We start from the raw sequence: 16,902 nt of genomic DNA on the forward strand, positions 1-16,902 counted from the left end.
CTGTTTATATTTTAAAATATGTTGTTCAAAGAGGAAATCTCTTACTGATCGAAATTAACTGGGAAGTTACTATTGATCAAAGGGAACTGAAAAGTCTGACAGTGATTTCCATGAAGTACTCTTGTCACAATGACCTTCAAGTCCTTTTTTTGAAATCACATATGGTACATTAAAAAGCCATATTGAACAACTCGTGCGATCAGTCTCCAAATCTGTTCATCTGTCACATTGTTCACTCATGCATTCCTGTTTTGACAAGCCTCTCACTCCCAATAAACAGTTTCAATTTCTCGTGCAAAACCACTTGCTAATTATGCTTATTATTCTTCCAGGGAAAGGGAACACCATGGTTGGCGCTATTCTTCATATACAAGGGAACTCATCCTGATAATGTTAATGCAACCACACATTCTACACAAAGTCAGAGAAGAAATCATAAAGGTTAACAAGCAGGTATGGAGTATGAGTAACATAAGGGGCATTAGTGGATGAATTACAAGAGATAGGACTGGACAGGAAAAAGAAGAAATGAAAGACATGCAAAAAGGTCACCAAATTTGGAATTGTTCACAAAACTGAAGCCTTTAGATGCGTAGAGCTTTATTAAGTAGATTCAGGCTGTGATCCTTTGGGTGTTTACAGCACAGGTTTAGTGTTCAATATTAAGGCTTTTGAAAGCACCAAGGGCAAAACAAGGCACCAAACCTAATCACTGTTCAACAAGGCCACAATAATACATTTTTCCCCTAAAAATAACGAGACATTGCAATAAGCCACTCAGTGCATCTTTATTTAGTTACAGGATGGCTAGGCTTCATATCCCTGGGGGATACATGGCTGTGAGGAAAGAAGAAGGCTCTGTCTTTTTGTAAAGGAATCAAATGATTCTGCAACTGAAAAGGTTCTGGTATTTTCTTTATAACTCGTGTTGTATTTAAAAGTCTGAGGAAAGCAACATGCAGCAGTAGCTGTTTGGCACAAAAAAATCTGCCAGCCTTTTATACACAGATTAAGATAGGTGTTTGACATTAATGTAAACAGATAATTAGAATTATAAAAGCAGCAGAAGGTATTTCAGTAGGCTGTTCTTACACAGAAGGGTCTATGCCCGAAACATCAGCCTTCCTGCTCCTATGATGCAGCTTGGCCTGCTGTGTCCATCTAACTCTACACCTTGTTATCTTGGATTCTCCAGCATCTGCAGTTCCTATTATCTCCGAACCATGGTGAATATGGTAGCTGGGGTCATTTAATCAGGTGGGAAGTAGAAGAGGGACAGTTACTTAAGGTACCAAACATCCCTCCTGTCTCCTCAAAGCCTGCTGATCATCTACAAGCCACAAATCAGGAATGTGATGGAGCATTTTCCATTTGCCTGAAAAGACAACAGCCCCGACAAAACTCAAGAGAAAAAAGCATCCCTGCCTGAATGAATCATTACCATTCACTGATTTTACTACAGACAACAGTTTCTGCAGGGCAGTTAGAGGTAGGAAATAAATGCTAGCCTTGCCAGCAACTTCAATATTCTCTGACCAAATTAAAAAAAGGACAAAACAAATATATTTTCAGATGCTCTTGAGCAATGTGTGCAGGAGTGTGGGGAGAAGCCATTGCTGAGAGTTTCTTAGCCACATTAGGAACAGGTTAGCTGGAAGCAGAATAAAGCATGGGTATTTCCATAGATTAAACAAGCAGAGAAAACAACCAAGAAGGAATTAATGATCAAACTTGATAGATAGGATCGGAAGACTGGAAAGGATATATTTAAGTGGATTTTGTCTGTTTGAGGTATTCGATAATTCCAGGTAATTCTTACTTGTCTGTAAAAACTGCAAACCATAACTTCCCATGCTGCAACACTCATATCAAATTTTCTTGATTAGACAGATGCAGACTTACTTGCATTCAGGTGTAGTGATAGTATAATACTAGTAGTATTATTGCTGGGCTATTAATCTGGGGAATACCCCCATGGAAGATGGTGTAATTTGAATTCAATAAAAGAAATCTGGAATTAAGAATCTACTGATCACTGTGAAATCATTGTCGATTGGTGGAAAAACCCATCTAGTTCAGTAATGTCCCTCAGGGAAGGTAATCTGCCATCCTCACCTGGTCTGGCCTACATGCGAGTCCAGAACCTCAGCAATGTGGGTGACTCTTCACTGCCCTTTGAAATGGTTCAGCGAGCCACTCAGTTGTACTAAATTCTACAAAGTCTCAAATAAATGAAACCAGGCGGATAACCTGGCATCGACTTAGGCACTGGAAAAGACAATGGCAGAAACAGTCCTGTCAACCCTTCGAACTCCTCCACATTAACATCAGGGGGCCAGTACCCCTTGGGAGAGCTGTCTCACAGGCTAGTCAAGCAACAGCCTGACATAGTCATCCTCATAAAATCATACCTAATAGACAATGTTCCAAACACCATTATGATCCTAGATATCTCCTGGATGGGACAGACCCAGCAGAGGTGGCAGCACAGTGGTATACAGTCGGAAGGGAGTTGCTCCAGGAGTCCTCAACATTGACTCTAGACCCCATGAAGTCTCACGGCTTCAGGTTAAATATGGGCAAGGAAATCTCCTGCTGATGACCACATACCATCATCCCTCAGCTGAGGGTCAGTACTCCTTCATGTTGAGCACCACTTGGAGGAAGCACTGAGGATGGCAAGGTCACAAGATGTACCCTGGGTGCAGGATTTCCACATCCTCCACCAAGAGTGGGTCAGCAGTAGTACCATTGACTGAGCTGGTCAGGTCCTAAAAGACATAGCTGTTAGACTAGATCGGTGCCAGGTGGCGAGGGAACCAACAAGAGGAAGAAACATATTTGACTTCATCTGTATCAATCTGACAGCTGCAGGTGCATCTGTCCCCAACAATATCAGTGAGTGACCACTTCATAGTCCTTGTGGAGGCCAAATCCTGCTTTCATATTGAGAATAACCTCCATCGTGTTAAGTGGCACTATCACTGTGCTAAATGGGACAGACTTTGGACCTACCTAGCAACTCAAGACTGGGCATCTATGAGGCATTGTGGAACATCAACAGCAGCAGAATTGCACTCCAGCACAATCTGTAACCTCTTGGTTCAGCATATCCCCCACTCAACCATTGAATCAAGCCAGAAGATCAATCCTGGTTCAATGGAGAATGCAGGAGGCATACCAGGAGTAGCATCAGGCATACTTGATGAGGTGTCAGTCTGGTGAATTCACCAAACAGGACTACTTGCATGCCAAACAGTATAATCAGCAACTGATAGACAGAGCTAAATAATCTCACAACCAGCGGATGAGGTGTAAGCTCTGCAGTCCTGCCACATCCAGTTGCGAATTAAACAATTCACTGGAAGAACAGGCTCCACAAATATCTCCATCCTCAATGGTGGAAGAGCCCAGCACATCAGTGCAAAAGATAAGGCTGATGCATTCACAGGAATCTTCAGCCAGAACTGTTGAATGGACGATCCATTTTGGCCTCCTCCAGTGGTCCCTAGCACTACAGATACCAGTCTTTTGCCAGTTTGACTCACCCCATGTGATACCGAGAAACAGTTGGAAACACTGGATACTGCAAAAGCTACAAACCCTGACAACTTTCCGGCAATAGTACTGAAGATTTGTGCTCCAGAGCTTGCTGCTCCCCTAGCCAAGCTGTTCCAGTACAGCTTCACTGATATCTACCAGGCAACGTGAAAAATTGCCCAAGTTCGTTCTATACACAAAAAAAAAGACAAATTCAACCCAGCCGAATACCGTCCCATCAGTCTGTTCCTAATCACCAGTAAAATGATGGAAAGTGTCATCAACAGCGCTATCAAGCAGCAGCTGTTCAGAGACACCCAGTTTGGGTTCCGCCAGGGCCACTCAGCTCCTGATGTCATTGCAGCCTTGGTTCAAACATGGACAAAAGAACTGAATTTCAGAGGTGTGGTGAGGTGAGAGTGACAGCTCAACATCCATAAGACCATAAGACATAGGAGTGGAAGTAAGGCCATTCGACCCATTGAGTCCACTCCGCCATTTAATCATGGCTGATGGGCATTTCAACTCCACTTCCCTGGACTCTCCCCGTTGCCCTTGATTCCTTGTGACATCAAGAATTTATCGATCTCTGCCTTGAAGACATTTAACGTCGTGGCCTCCACTGCGCTCCGCGGCAATGAATTCCATAGGCCGACCACTCTCAGGCTGAAGAAATGTCACCTCATTTCCATTTTAAATTCACCCCCTCTAATTCTAAGGCTGTGCCCACGGGTCCTAGCCTCCCCGCATAACGGAAACAACTTCCCAGCATCCACCCTTTCTAAGCCATACATTATCTTGTAAGTTTCTATTAGATCTCCCCTCAACCTTCTAAACCCTAATGAATACAATCCCAGGATCCTTAGCCATTCATCATATGTTAAACCTACCATTCCAGGGATCATCCGTGTGAATCTCCGCTGCAACCGCTCCAGCGCCAGTATGTCCTTCCTGAGGCGTGGGGCCGAAAATTGGACAGAGTATTCTAAATGGGGCCTAACTAGAGCTTTATAAAGTCTCAGAAGCACATCACTGCTTTTATATTCCAACCCTCTTGAGATAAACGACACCTATCTTCGTATCATTGGCAAACTTCGCCAGAATGCCCTCAGTCCCCTCATCCAGATCATTAATATATAAAGTGAACAGCTGCGGCCCCAACACTGAACCCTGCGGGACACTTGTCACCAGTTGCCATTCCAAAAAAAGAGCCTTTTATCCCAACTCCCTGCCTTCTATCAGACAGCCAATCCTCAATCCAAGCCAATAGCTTACCTCGAACACCATGGGCCCTCACCTTACTCAGCAGCCTCCAGTGAGGCACCTTATCAAAGGCCTTTTGGAAGTCTAGATAGACAACATCCACTGGGTTTCCCTGGTCTAACGTACTTGTTACGTCTTCAAAGAATTCTAAAAGGTTTGCCAGGCATGACCTCCCCTTACTAAATCCGTGCTGACTTGTTCTAACCCAACCCTGCACTTCCAAGAATTTAGAAATCTCACATCCTTAACAATGGATTCTAGAATTTTACCAACAACCGAGGTTAGGCTAATCGGCCTATAATTTTCCATCTTTTGTCTTGATCCTTTCTGAAACAAAGGTGGTTACAACAGCGATTTTACAGTTATCTGGGACTTTCCCAGACTCCAGTGACTTTTGAAAGATCACAACCAATGCCTCCGCTATTTCCTCAGCCACATCCCTGAGAACCCTAGGATGTAGTCCATCAGGGCCAGGAGATTTATCAGTTTTTAAACCTTTTAGCTTTTCTAGCACGTTCTCTTTTGTAATGCCTACCATACTCAACTCTGCCCCCTGGCTTTCCTTAATTGTTGGGATGCTACTCATGTCTTCCACTGTGAAGACTGATGCAAAGTACTTATTAAGTTCTTCAGCTATTTCCTTATCTCCCATCACTAGCCTTCCAGCATCAATTTGGAGTGGCCCAATGTTTACTTTTGCCTCTCGTTTGTTTCTTATGTATTGAAAGAAACTTTTACTATCATTTCTAATATTACTAGCTAGCCTACCCTCATATTTGATCCTCTCCTTCCTTATTGCTCTCTTTGTCATCCTCTGTTTGTTTTTGTAGCCTTCCCAATCTTCTGATTTCCCAGTGCTCTTGGTCACTTTATAGGCTGTCTCTTTTTCTTTGATATATTTCCTGACTTCCTTTGTCAGTAATGGCTGTCTAATCCCACCCCGGATAACCTTTCTTTTCTTTGGGATGAACCTCTGTACTGTGTCCTCAACTACACTCAGACATCAAGGCTGCATTTGACAAAGTGTGGCATCAAGAAGCCCTAGGAAAACTGGGATCAATGAGTATTAGGGGGCAAACTCTTCAGTGGTTGGAGTCTTACCTGACACATAGGAAGATAGTCTTAGTTGCTGGGTGTCAATCATCTCAACAGGAGCTCCTCAGGTAATGTCCTTCGCCCAAACTGCCTCATCAATAACTTTCCCTCCATCATAAGGTCAGAAGTGGGAAAATTCACTGGTGACTGCATGATGTTCAGTGCCATTTGTGACCCTTTTGACACTGAAGCATTGCATGTACAAGTGCAACAAGATCTGGACAACATCCAGGCATGGGCTGACCAGTGGCAAGTAACATTCATGCCACATAAACACCAAGCTATGACCAGCACAAATAAGAGACAATCTAACCACCATCCCTTGGCATTCAACAGTGTTCCCATCACTGAACCCACTAAAATCAACATCCTGGAGGTTATCCTTGTCCAGAAACTCAAATGGACTCACCACACATATTCAGTGGTTAGAACAGCAAGTAAGAAGCTAGGAGTACTGTGAGTAACTCATTTCCTGACTCAAAGCCTGTCCACCATCTACAAGGCACAAGTCATGAGTATGACGGAATACTCCCTACTTGGCTGGATGAGTGTTGCCCCAGCAACACTCAAGGAGCTTGACACCATCTAGGACAAAGCAACCCACCATCAGCATCCACCCCTCCTACTACCGATGTTCAGTGGCAGTGTGTACCATCTACAAGATGCACTGCAGAAATTCACCAAAGATCCTCAGACAGCACCTTCCAACCATGACCACTTCCATCTAGAAGGATAGGGCAGCAGGTATTGTGGACACCACCACCTTCAACTTCCCTTCCAAGTAACTCACCATCCTGACGTGGAAATATATTGTTGTTCCTTTGCTGTCGCTGGCTCTAAATACTGGAATTCCCTCCTTAATGGCATTGTGGGTCACCCCACATCAAGTGGATTGCAGTGGTTCAAGAAGGCAGCTCACCACCACCTTCTCAAGGGCAACTAGGGATGGGTAATAAATATAGGCAAGCCAGTGATTCCGACATCAAACAAATGAATTTTTAAAAAATTAAAGGATGAACATTTTGAATTTAGCGAACACCAGTGAGGACTTGCACCAAAATTAAAATCACAAGAGAGTCAGTGAAAAAAACTCCAATGTTTTGACTCAAAGCAAGCTTTGCAAGAGAACAGAAAACTGTAAACATAGGCGAGCAGAAATACTTAAATGTGACCAGACACAAATTACTGTTTAAAAGAATAACGTTTTTCTTAAGTTTACAACGAAGGCAAGGATTATTCAGGCTACTTTATTTTAGGTGAAATGTTCATAGGAAGTGTTCCCAGGTGGAAATGGTCTGTCCAAAAATTGCCTATTCAATTTCCTAGAGTAACTATCACAGTAACATTCAACTGAGATTGTTAAACTACAGACAGATTTAAGCATTAGTTTCACATCAAGTCAGAAGTGCAACATTAAACTGGTAATCTCATTACAATCAAAGGATTTGATCTCCATCAGGTGCGAGCTGCAATAAAGCTTACCAGAAAAAATTCTCTGCACAACTGTTTTGCATACTTTTGAGAAAATCATTTTATATTCATGCTCAAATGCTTTGTATGCACCTTACATATGAACTAAACATAAACTGGATATCAACACAGGAGTTTCAATGACAATAATGTACATATAACTGACAAAGCTACCACACAAAATACCCTTGAAATTTTAATCCCGCAGATCGGTGGACATAAATGTTAAATGTTTCTCATCTACTGTAAAAGTCATTGATGACAAACAAGCTATGTAAACTCAATTATAATCTTACAACTCACTGTTTATCTATGGCATGTATTTAGAACTTCACTTTACAGATCTACAATACAGTCACTAAACTGCAGTGCCTAGTTCAACAAATTGTGTTTATAAATTAAGGTGTTAGTTACTTGTCCCTCATAAATCTGTTCAAAGGTTATGTTCACATATAAACTGCCGGAGAGATCTTTAATAATGAAATTTTTGAATAAATAAATGAAAATCGAATATAATGTGAATTTGGTGCATAAATCATTTCTAAAAAATAATTAAATCATGTATTTTCGATCCACAAAAATGGAAAAGCCAACGATATACACAACACTACAAGATTTTCCTCAATATTTCTGTTGGATAACAGGTTCATGGTAAGCAAAACTGAGGACTCAAAAATAAAAATGCTATTCTATATATCTTTATTGTGTTGTAAATAGATTTTAACAGAATAGAAATACTTCTTGATAAAATGATCAATTGATTCTGTTACCAACATCATAAATACTACAAAAGCAGTGTCAATGCACTTAGCCAAGTTGGTTAAATAAAGGGCATGAAAACTGCAGATAGTACATTTGCTACACCAATATATCTATCTGAACCAGAAAAAACAAATAAACTCCTAATTAGAGTTCAGATAAAGTAAGCACAGCATGAAAATCAACTACTAAGACAAATACAGTACTAAAATGCAGTGTAAAGAATATCTAAATGATTTACAGACATGCTTTTAACTTACAATGTGAACTACTGGAGCAACAAAACTCTTTTTCAGTCGTATATTTTGCGAGATATTCCTATTAAAGCTAAACAGTTGTTATATGTCTTACTTTCTTTTCCTTTCTCTTTATTCTTTAGCAGCATTAACTTCTGTTCTCTGTGTTGTTTCTCCATCTCCTGCTCCTGGCGATGCTGTTCCAGTTTACGCTGTTGTTCCAAAATTTCTTGTTGGTGCTTCAGTGCAAGCAAGTCCTGCTGGTGCTTAAAAAACAAAAACAGCGAGAGTCATGGAGTCAGAGCACGAAACACATCCATTGGTCCAACCAGTCCATGCCAAACCCCAAATTAGATTAGTGCCACCTTCCTGCGCTTGGTCCATATCCTTTTAAACATTTCTTATCCATGTACTTATCCAAATGTCTTTTAAATGCTCCAACTGTACCTACATCCACAGGAAGTTTGTTCCACACACGAACCACTCTATGCAAAAAGTTGTCCCTTGTGTCTTTTTTAAAATCTTTCTCCTCTTACCTTAAAAATACACCCCCTAGTTGAAATCCCCCACCCTAGGGAAAAGACATTTGCCTTTCGCCTTGTCTACCCCTCATGATTTTATAAACCTCTATAAGGTCACCTCTCAACCTCGGACTCCAGACAAAAAGAACAAGTCCCAGCTTATGTGTAGAACACAAACACTCCATTCCCAGCAACATCCTGGTAATTTTTTTCTGAATTCCTTCCAGCTTAATCATCTCTGGCACAGTGGCTCTGTGGTTAGGACTACTGCCTCACAGTACCAGGGACTTGGGTTCAATTCCATTCTTGGGCACTGTCTGTGTAGAGGTGGCACATTCTTCCTGTGTCTGTGAGAGTTTCCTCCAGGTGCTCTGGTGTCCTCCCACAGTCCAACAACGTGCAAGTTAGGTGGATTGGCCATGCTAAATTGTCCCTTGTGTCCAGCAGCATGGGGGTTAGGTGGATTAGCCATGGGAGGTGCGAATCTGCTTTGGATGTTTTTTGGAGTTGATGTGGACTTAATGGGTCGAATGGCCTGTTTACACACTGTAGGGATTCTATTCTATTATTAGTAAGCAGTTTACATTTACATTTGAATGATATAATAACTGAACCCCTCCTTACAGTACCAATGCAAATCTTTGCACTAAATCCTCCGTAACTGCAAAATTTCTAAATAACAGTTTCTAAATAACAGCTAACATACCAAAATGTATGATGTGTTCCAGGATGGCATCCTTCCGTAATATGCATATCAAGGCCCTCTGAAGTACAGCCTATTCCAATCAACACTGTTCTTTTCTGACATACTCAGTACTGCTCAATGACCACCTGCAAGTTGGAAGTCAACTTTGCACTTGCCAATGTTTGGTTCTGTAACAGCTGATATTAGACTGTACTATGGCACATCAATATCAAACAAATAAGCCACAGGGAAAACAGTCAATGTTTTAGGATATCTCGACAACCTGACAAGCGACAAGTATCTACCCTGTTGCAAAAATTGTAGGTGGAGCGTATTCCATAAGTAGGGTAACTAAAGCAATGGTGCCTGGCTGGGGGGAGTGGTGGAAGATTATGACTTGAGACTGGCTTTGATGATATAAGCAGTTTTGCATAAGCTCTTAAATGATTTAGATAACCATTATTTAAAATGGAGTTTCTTTTCCGTTCTCAGAATGTAAACAGTGCTAGAAAAGCCACGTTTACTGTTCATTCATAGTTATCCTTCTTAGGTAATGGTGGAATTTCTCTCAGAATGACTTCAGTCTAATGATACTCCTGATGGTGTAGGGAGCAAATTTCTAAGATTAAGATCAAGTGATCACAAAGGAAGTGATATATGTCCAAGTGAGGATGATACGCAACTTGGAGGGAAATTTGTAGGTGTTGCCATGCTCATTGATTTGCTGCTTGTTTTTCACAATGGCAGAGCTTCTGGGCTATACAGGACTGTTGTCAATCTATGCAGAGTAGATATTATAGCCACAGTGGTGGGTGTTGTAGAAGCTGGATACTGAATTTAGCTAGGTTAATTAAGTGGGCTGCTCTATCTTAGATAATTTTGAGATTCCTTCGACGTTCTGGAGTGCTTCAATGCAAGTAAGTGGTGGTCATTATGTTCATGATTGAGTAGAGAAATTAAGACGATTCAGGACCCGAACAGTCTTGTCAAAATAGTCATGGTCAGTGATGTTACGAAGTGGGTTCATTGAACTATGTCTCCATTCAATGAAACTCAGAAGTCATTATTACATGTTACTTTATATTTTGAAGCAGAAATGGGGAATACTGAATCATAGATAATTTTCTAAATATGTCCTTCTGAAGTATTTTCGTAATTGAGGGTAGTGCTGTCACATTAGGTCAAGTCTAAAAACACATTTTGTTGACATCCTTAAAAAGAGCAATTCTTATATTACTGTTTGACAACAAAATGATTTTAAACATCTTAAACATGTTTCCAAAACTGTGGTCCAAGAACTCTTTACATTAGGCAATTTATCCTTCCCCATTCACTATTTTTCCAATGTATGAATAAGAATATACGCAATACCGAAAACACTTCATACTACAGATTTAAAGTGTATTCTATTGTTTTAACATGCTCTGTTCACGCAACTTCATTCTTGCTGGGTAATGACAACAGATGTGAAAAACTAACTCTTTGCTTTCAGGAACAAAAAGTTGCTGGAAAAGCTCAGCAGGTCTGGCAGCATCTGTGAAGGAAAAAACAGAGCTAACGTTTCAGATCTGGTGACCCCTCCTCAGAACATTGCTGACAGTCAATTTAGTGTACATTGAAGCCACTCCAGATGTCTGTACTTTAACTTTAGTGGTGATACTGGTTAAAGCTTTGATACGATTTTCATTCTTGCATTACGCATGGATTATTATCACCACCTGTCACACACAAAGATGGTGTAACAGTTGCTCCCTGACAAGATAGAGGGGATCAAAAATGTAAATTGAAAACTCTCTTAAAAGAGAGGTAACTTTTATATGTATTTGGAGGTTAAATAAATGCATTGGACAAAATACTCCAAGCAGAAATTTTCTTTACTTATCAGTTCAACCCGAAATTCCTATCAATTGATGTATGGACACAGATGGAGCTTAGTCAAATATAGTTGGAGAGTAAAGGAGATCTCAAACACCACCTTCAGTTTTCTTATTCACATTCAGCTTTTTCTTTACTGAACCTGAGTTGTTCCTTTTGACTGCCCAATATATATTGTTTATTTTTGCTCTTTTTCCTATTATGACGGGTCATATATATTTCTATATGTAATTTTTTAAAAAATTAGGCATCATAGACAATATTCCTACATTGAATCTGCTGTTATTTACAGGTCAGCATGTTGATATATTCTAGAATGATATGATATAGTCATGTTGTTACTTATGAAAACTTAAACCAGTAACTTTTTGTAATATGGACTCTATGAACTTAAGGTGGCAGCTCACTGGGAGACCTTCTCAAGGACAATTAGAAGAGACGAAAAGATTGGCCTTGCCAGTGATGATCACATCCAGTGAACAAATATTTTAAAAATTAGTAATCACAGTCTAAAAGCATGCACAATACATAAACATTAACTTAGCTTCCTCCTTTAAGGCCACTTCTTGTGTACTTTCAGAGTGGAGAAGTTTTACATAAAGTTCTGAAGCCAATTTCAGACCAATATTGTTACTGAAAGTTTCTTTAGATTGGTAGTTGCTTAGCTTTGCTGCATAACAATCTTTCCAGCTAGACAGAGACTTTGTATCCTCTTTAGCAATGTCCTAGAAGACTGCAGAATAGCTAATGTCTTTTCTTTAAGAAGGGTAACAGGGATGATCTAGGAAATTATAGGCCTTACATCGTTGGTAGGGAAACATTTTGGAGAAGATTCTAAGCGACAGGATTGACACACATTTGGAAAAGAACAGACTTATTAGAAATAGTATGGTTTTGTGCAGAGAAATCTTGTTGCACAAATTCGTTTGAGGATTTTGATGAAGTGGCAAAGATGATTAATGAAGGTGGGGCAATGGATGTTATCTACTTACTAAAGCATTGACTTTAGTAAAGCCTTTGACAAGGTCCTTCTTGGTAGAGTGGTCCAGAGGATTAAGTTACATGGGAACCATGATGAGTTGGTAAGTTGGCTCCAAAACAGGTTTGGACATAGAGAGAAAGGGTAGTTGTGTAGGGTCATTTTCTGACTTGAAGTCTGTCACCAGTGGTGTCCCACAAGGATGTGTGCTGGGACCTCTTTGCTCGCAATAAATACAAATGATTTGGGTGAAAATGTAGTAGTCTGATTAGTAAGTTTGTAGACAATAAGAAAATTGTTGGATTTGTAAATTGTGAAGAAGGATATCAAAAGATGCAGCAGAATGTAGATCAGCTGGAAAGTTGGGTGGAGGAATGGCAGATGGAGTGCAATCTGAACAAGTGTGAGGCGATGCTTTCTGGGATTTTAAATACAAAGAGAAAAGTATACAGGAAATAGCAGGAGCCTTAGGAACACTGATATACAGAGGAATCTTGGGGTCCAAGTCCATAGCTCCCTCAAAGTGGCAACATAAGTGGATGAGATGGTAGAGGTGGTGCACTACATGCTCATTGGTTGGGGCAAAGAGTATAAAAGTTGGCATGTTCCAGTTGTATAAGACTTTAGTTAGGCCACATTTGGAGTAGTATGCAGTTCTGGTCTCCACACTATAGGAAGGATGTAGAGACTTCGGAGAGGGTGTGTAAGAGATTTAGCAGGGTTTTGCCTAGATTGGAGGTGTATTAACTATAAGGAAAGGGTAGACACACTTGGATTGTTTTAGCTAGAGTGTCAGAAACCGAGGGGCAACCTGATAGAAGTATATAAAATTATGAGAAGCAAGGATCGGGTAGACAGTCAAGAGTCTTTTTCTGGGGTGGAAATGTCAAATACCAGGGGGTATAGGTTTAAGGTGACAGGGGGAAACACTAAGGCAGATGTGTGAGGCAAGTCCTTATTTTACACAGTGGGTGGTTGGAGCCTGGAATGCACTGCCAGGGAAGGTGATGCTCCTTTGTCAGGTGAACTTCACATGGCTCATTTTGGCCAGAAGTCCTGCTCTTAACAAGCATCAATCTCAACTCTCTATCCTTGCCCCATGTCAGCTAATATTGTGAACAGTTCCCACTTTTCAGATGTTGTCCTCCTCTCATTAAAATCTGCTATCACCCTCAAAGGCAAACAGTTGAGCCCAAGACGTCAATAAACCAGCTGCCGTCCCATCTCCAACATCTCCTTTGGCTACAGTAATACACTGAAGAACTTCTATCTCCCAAAAAACACACAGCTTTCCCAGAACTCCACGAAAGACTTCTGCAGAATCAGAATGGTGGGGGAAGGTTTGGGAGATGGGAAATACATGCTTACAAAGCAAGAAAATTTGGCAGAATTACTGGCCAGCTATTTGAATGACGATGTCCAGAGTCGGACAGAAAGCAACAGTTTACAACCATAGAAAAGCAGCAGTAAATAGGGTCAAGGGGGGGGAAAGAGGTATTAGGAAGACATAATGGCCCCTTACTCAAATGCACATCATATTTGGAATAAAATAGATGATTTAACTGCACAATTACAGGTTTACCAGTATAATCTTATAGCCATAAAAGAGACATGGTTACAAGGAAATGAAAGCCTGGAATTCAATATTCAGGGGCATGTGACTTTTCAAAAGATCAGACAGGATGGAAACGTGGTGCAGTAGTATTTGGTGGTGCAGGATGGAATATGCACAACAGCAAGAAATGATCCTGAATCAAAATATGCAGAATTCATATGGGTGGAGGCATGAAATTAAAAAAAAAGCCTTTGGTAGTAGCAGTCTACAGGCTCCCCAACAGTAGTTAAATGGAGGGGCAGAGAATAAATTAGGAGATAATGAGGGCATGTTACAAATGCAGTGCTTTAATCTTTATATTGAATAGGGCAGTCAGATTGGCAGAAGTTGTTCTGAGGAAAAACTCATAGGGAGCATTCAGGGCAGTTTCATAGAACAATGCATTGCGCATTCAACCAAGGATCAGACTGTTTTGGACCTGATGATGCGTAATGAGGTAAGTTAATAAAAGGTGTCAGAGTAAAAGATCCCCTTGGAAACAGTGACAATAACACTGTGTAATATATTAGAGATGGAGGAACTTGGGTTGGAAGCAACTGTGTTAAGCTTAAGTAAGGGTAATTACAAAGGAATGAGTGTGAATTTGGCTGAAGTGCTCTGGGGAAGAAGTTTAACAGCAAGAATGATTGAGGAACAACGGCAGATATTTAAGAAAATAATACATGGCACACAACAAAGATATATTCCAGTCAGGAAGGAAGAAGGATCCTAGGAAAGGGATAAGCCAAACATGGTTAAACAGGGTTGTTAAGAATAGCATCAGATTGAACGAAAAAAAATACAAAATGTGACAAAGGTTAGGTGTAAGCCAGAGATTGGGAAAATTGTAAAAACCACAAAAGGCAACTAGAAAATAGTGATAAAGCAGAAAATAAACTTTGAAGATAAACTTGAAAGTAATATCAAAACCGACTGCAAGAGTATCTTTAAATATGTAAAAAGGACAAGAGAAATCAAAGTGAACCGAGGCAGCTAAGACAATAAGGGTGGGGAAATGATAATGGGAAACCAGGAAATGCAAGAGGGGTTGAAAAAATACTTTGTATTAGTCTTCACAGTAGAAGACACTGCTGTAGAATGCTACTGCATTCAAAAATTACGAAGTCTTCTGGAGGAAAAAAAGAGGAGAGGGAATAAATGCAATAACTATCAACATAAGAATATATGCTGGGGAAAACTAAGAGGCTAAAGACCATTGAGTTCCTTGGACCTAAAGACAAAACAAAACTGCAGATGCTGGAATTAAAGGTCGACAGATAGGAGGCTGGAAGAACACAGCAAGCCAGGCAGCATCTGGAGGACAGGAACAGTCAAAGTTTTGGGTTTTATCCTTCTTCAGGGCTGAGGTTCCTTGGACCTGTTGGGATACATCCTAGGACGGAAAAGGAAATAGCTACAGAGGTAACGAATGCACTAGCAATACTCTTCCAGGAATCCTTAGATTCTGGAGAATTCCATGAGGATTGGAAAACATCAGGAACAAAAACAAAGTTGCTGGAAAAGCTCAGCAAGTCTGGCAGCATCTGTGGAGGAGAAAACAGAGTTAACGTTTCGAGTCTGGTGACCCTTCTTCAGAACTGCGTTAACTCTGCTTTCTCCTCCACAGATGTTGTCAGACCTGCTGAGCTTTTCGAGCAACTTTGTTTTTGTTCCTGATTTACAGCATCCGCAGTTCTTCTGGTTCTTTTCTAATGTAACATCTTTATTTAAAAGAATAAATGACATAAACAAGTAGCAATAGGTTCGTTAGCCTGTTATTTGGAAATGTTGAAGTCCATTATAAAGGATGTAAAACATATAGAAATACATAAAATGATCAAGCAGAGTCAACATGGCTTCAAGATAGGGAAATTCAGCCCTAATTTTGTACGGTACTGCATTTATACAGAAAATCTTATATCTGAGGAACTACAGAACATTTCATTGAAAAAAAGTTGCTCACTAATATTGAATTCATCCAAAAAAATGAATTTATGTGAGACGCAGTAAAAGAGCAGAATCATAATGCACATTACAGCTCTAGTGTATTGTGTTGCAGGATACCAAAACAGTTTTGTCTCTATTTTGCTGCAGAGAAATCTTAATCCTAAGCAAAATGCAAAATCCTAACCATCAGAAAGCCTGAATTTATTGTGAACAGTGAACATCGTGTCAGAAGTTACACAGGTGTAATTTATGAAGATGCAATTCATAGAGAATATCAGTAACACAAACATCAGTAGGCCATTTGGCCCTCAAATGCCTACAACATTCCCATTGTCACTTTACGGAAAACTAACAAAAAAGAGGAAATTCATTTAAGATAATAAAATGTGAGGCTGGATGAACACAGCAGGCCAAGCAGCATCTCAGGAGCACAAAAGCTGACGTTTCGGGCCTAGACCCTTCATCAGAGAGGGGGATGGGGTGAGGGTTCTGGAATAAATAGGGAGAGAGGGGGAGGCGGACCGAAGATGGAGAGAAAAGAAGATAGGTGGAGAGAGTATAGGTGGGGAGGTAGGGAGAGGATAGGTCAGTCCAGGGAAGATGGACAGGTCAAGGAGGTGGGATGAGGTTAGTAGGTAGGAGATGGGGCTGCGGCTTGGGGGTGGGAGGAACCACCAAGCCGCACCCCCATCTCCTACCTACTAACCTCATCCCACCTCCTTGACCTGTCCGTCTTCCCTGGACTGACATATCCCCTCCCTACCTCTCCACCTATCTTCTTTTCCCTCCATCTTCGGTCCACCTCCCCCTCTCTCCCTATTTATTCCAGAGCCCTTACCCCATCCCCCTCTCTGATGAAGGGTCTAGGCCCGAAACGTCAGCTTTTGTGCTCCTGAGATGCTGCTTGGCCTGCTGTGTTCATCCAGCCTCACATTTTA

At 40.8% G+C, this 16,902-nt stretch overlaps 1 protein-coding gene across 10 annotated transcripts in view; it reads right to left on the reverse strand.

Moving 5' to 3' along the window:
• hdac4 (histone deacetylase 4) overlaps positions 1-16,902 on the reverse strand; it is a 532,576-nt gene that overhangs the window by 191,838 nt on the left and 323,836 nt on the right. For all 10 annotated transcript variants that reach the window (XM_059647103.1, XM_059647104.1, XM_059647105.1 and 7 more), the window contains one exon: positions 8,479-8,629. In XM_059647103.1, the coding sequence (XP_059503086.1) occupies positions 8,479-8,629 (151 nt within the window). The remainder of the gene's footprint in view (positions 1-8,478; positions 8,630-16,902) is intronic.

Source organism: Stegostoma tigrinum, chromosome 7 (genome assembly GCF_030684315.1).
Source record: "Stegostoma tigrinum isolate sSteTig4 chromosome 7, sSteTig4.hap1, whole genome shotgun sequence".
Taxonomy (NCBI): domain Eukaryota; kingdom Metazoa; phylum Chordata; class Chondrichthyes; order Orectolobiformes; family Stegostomatidae; genus Stegostoma; species Stegostoma tigrinum.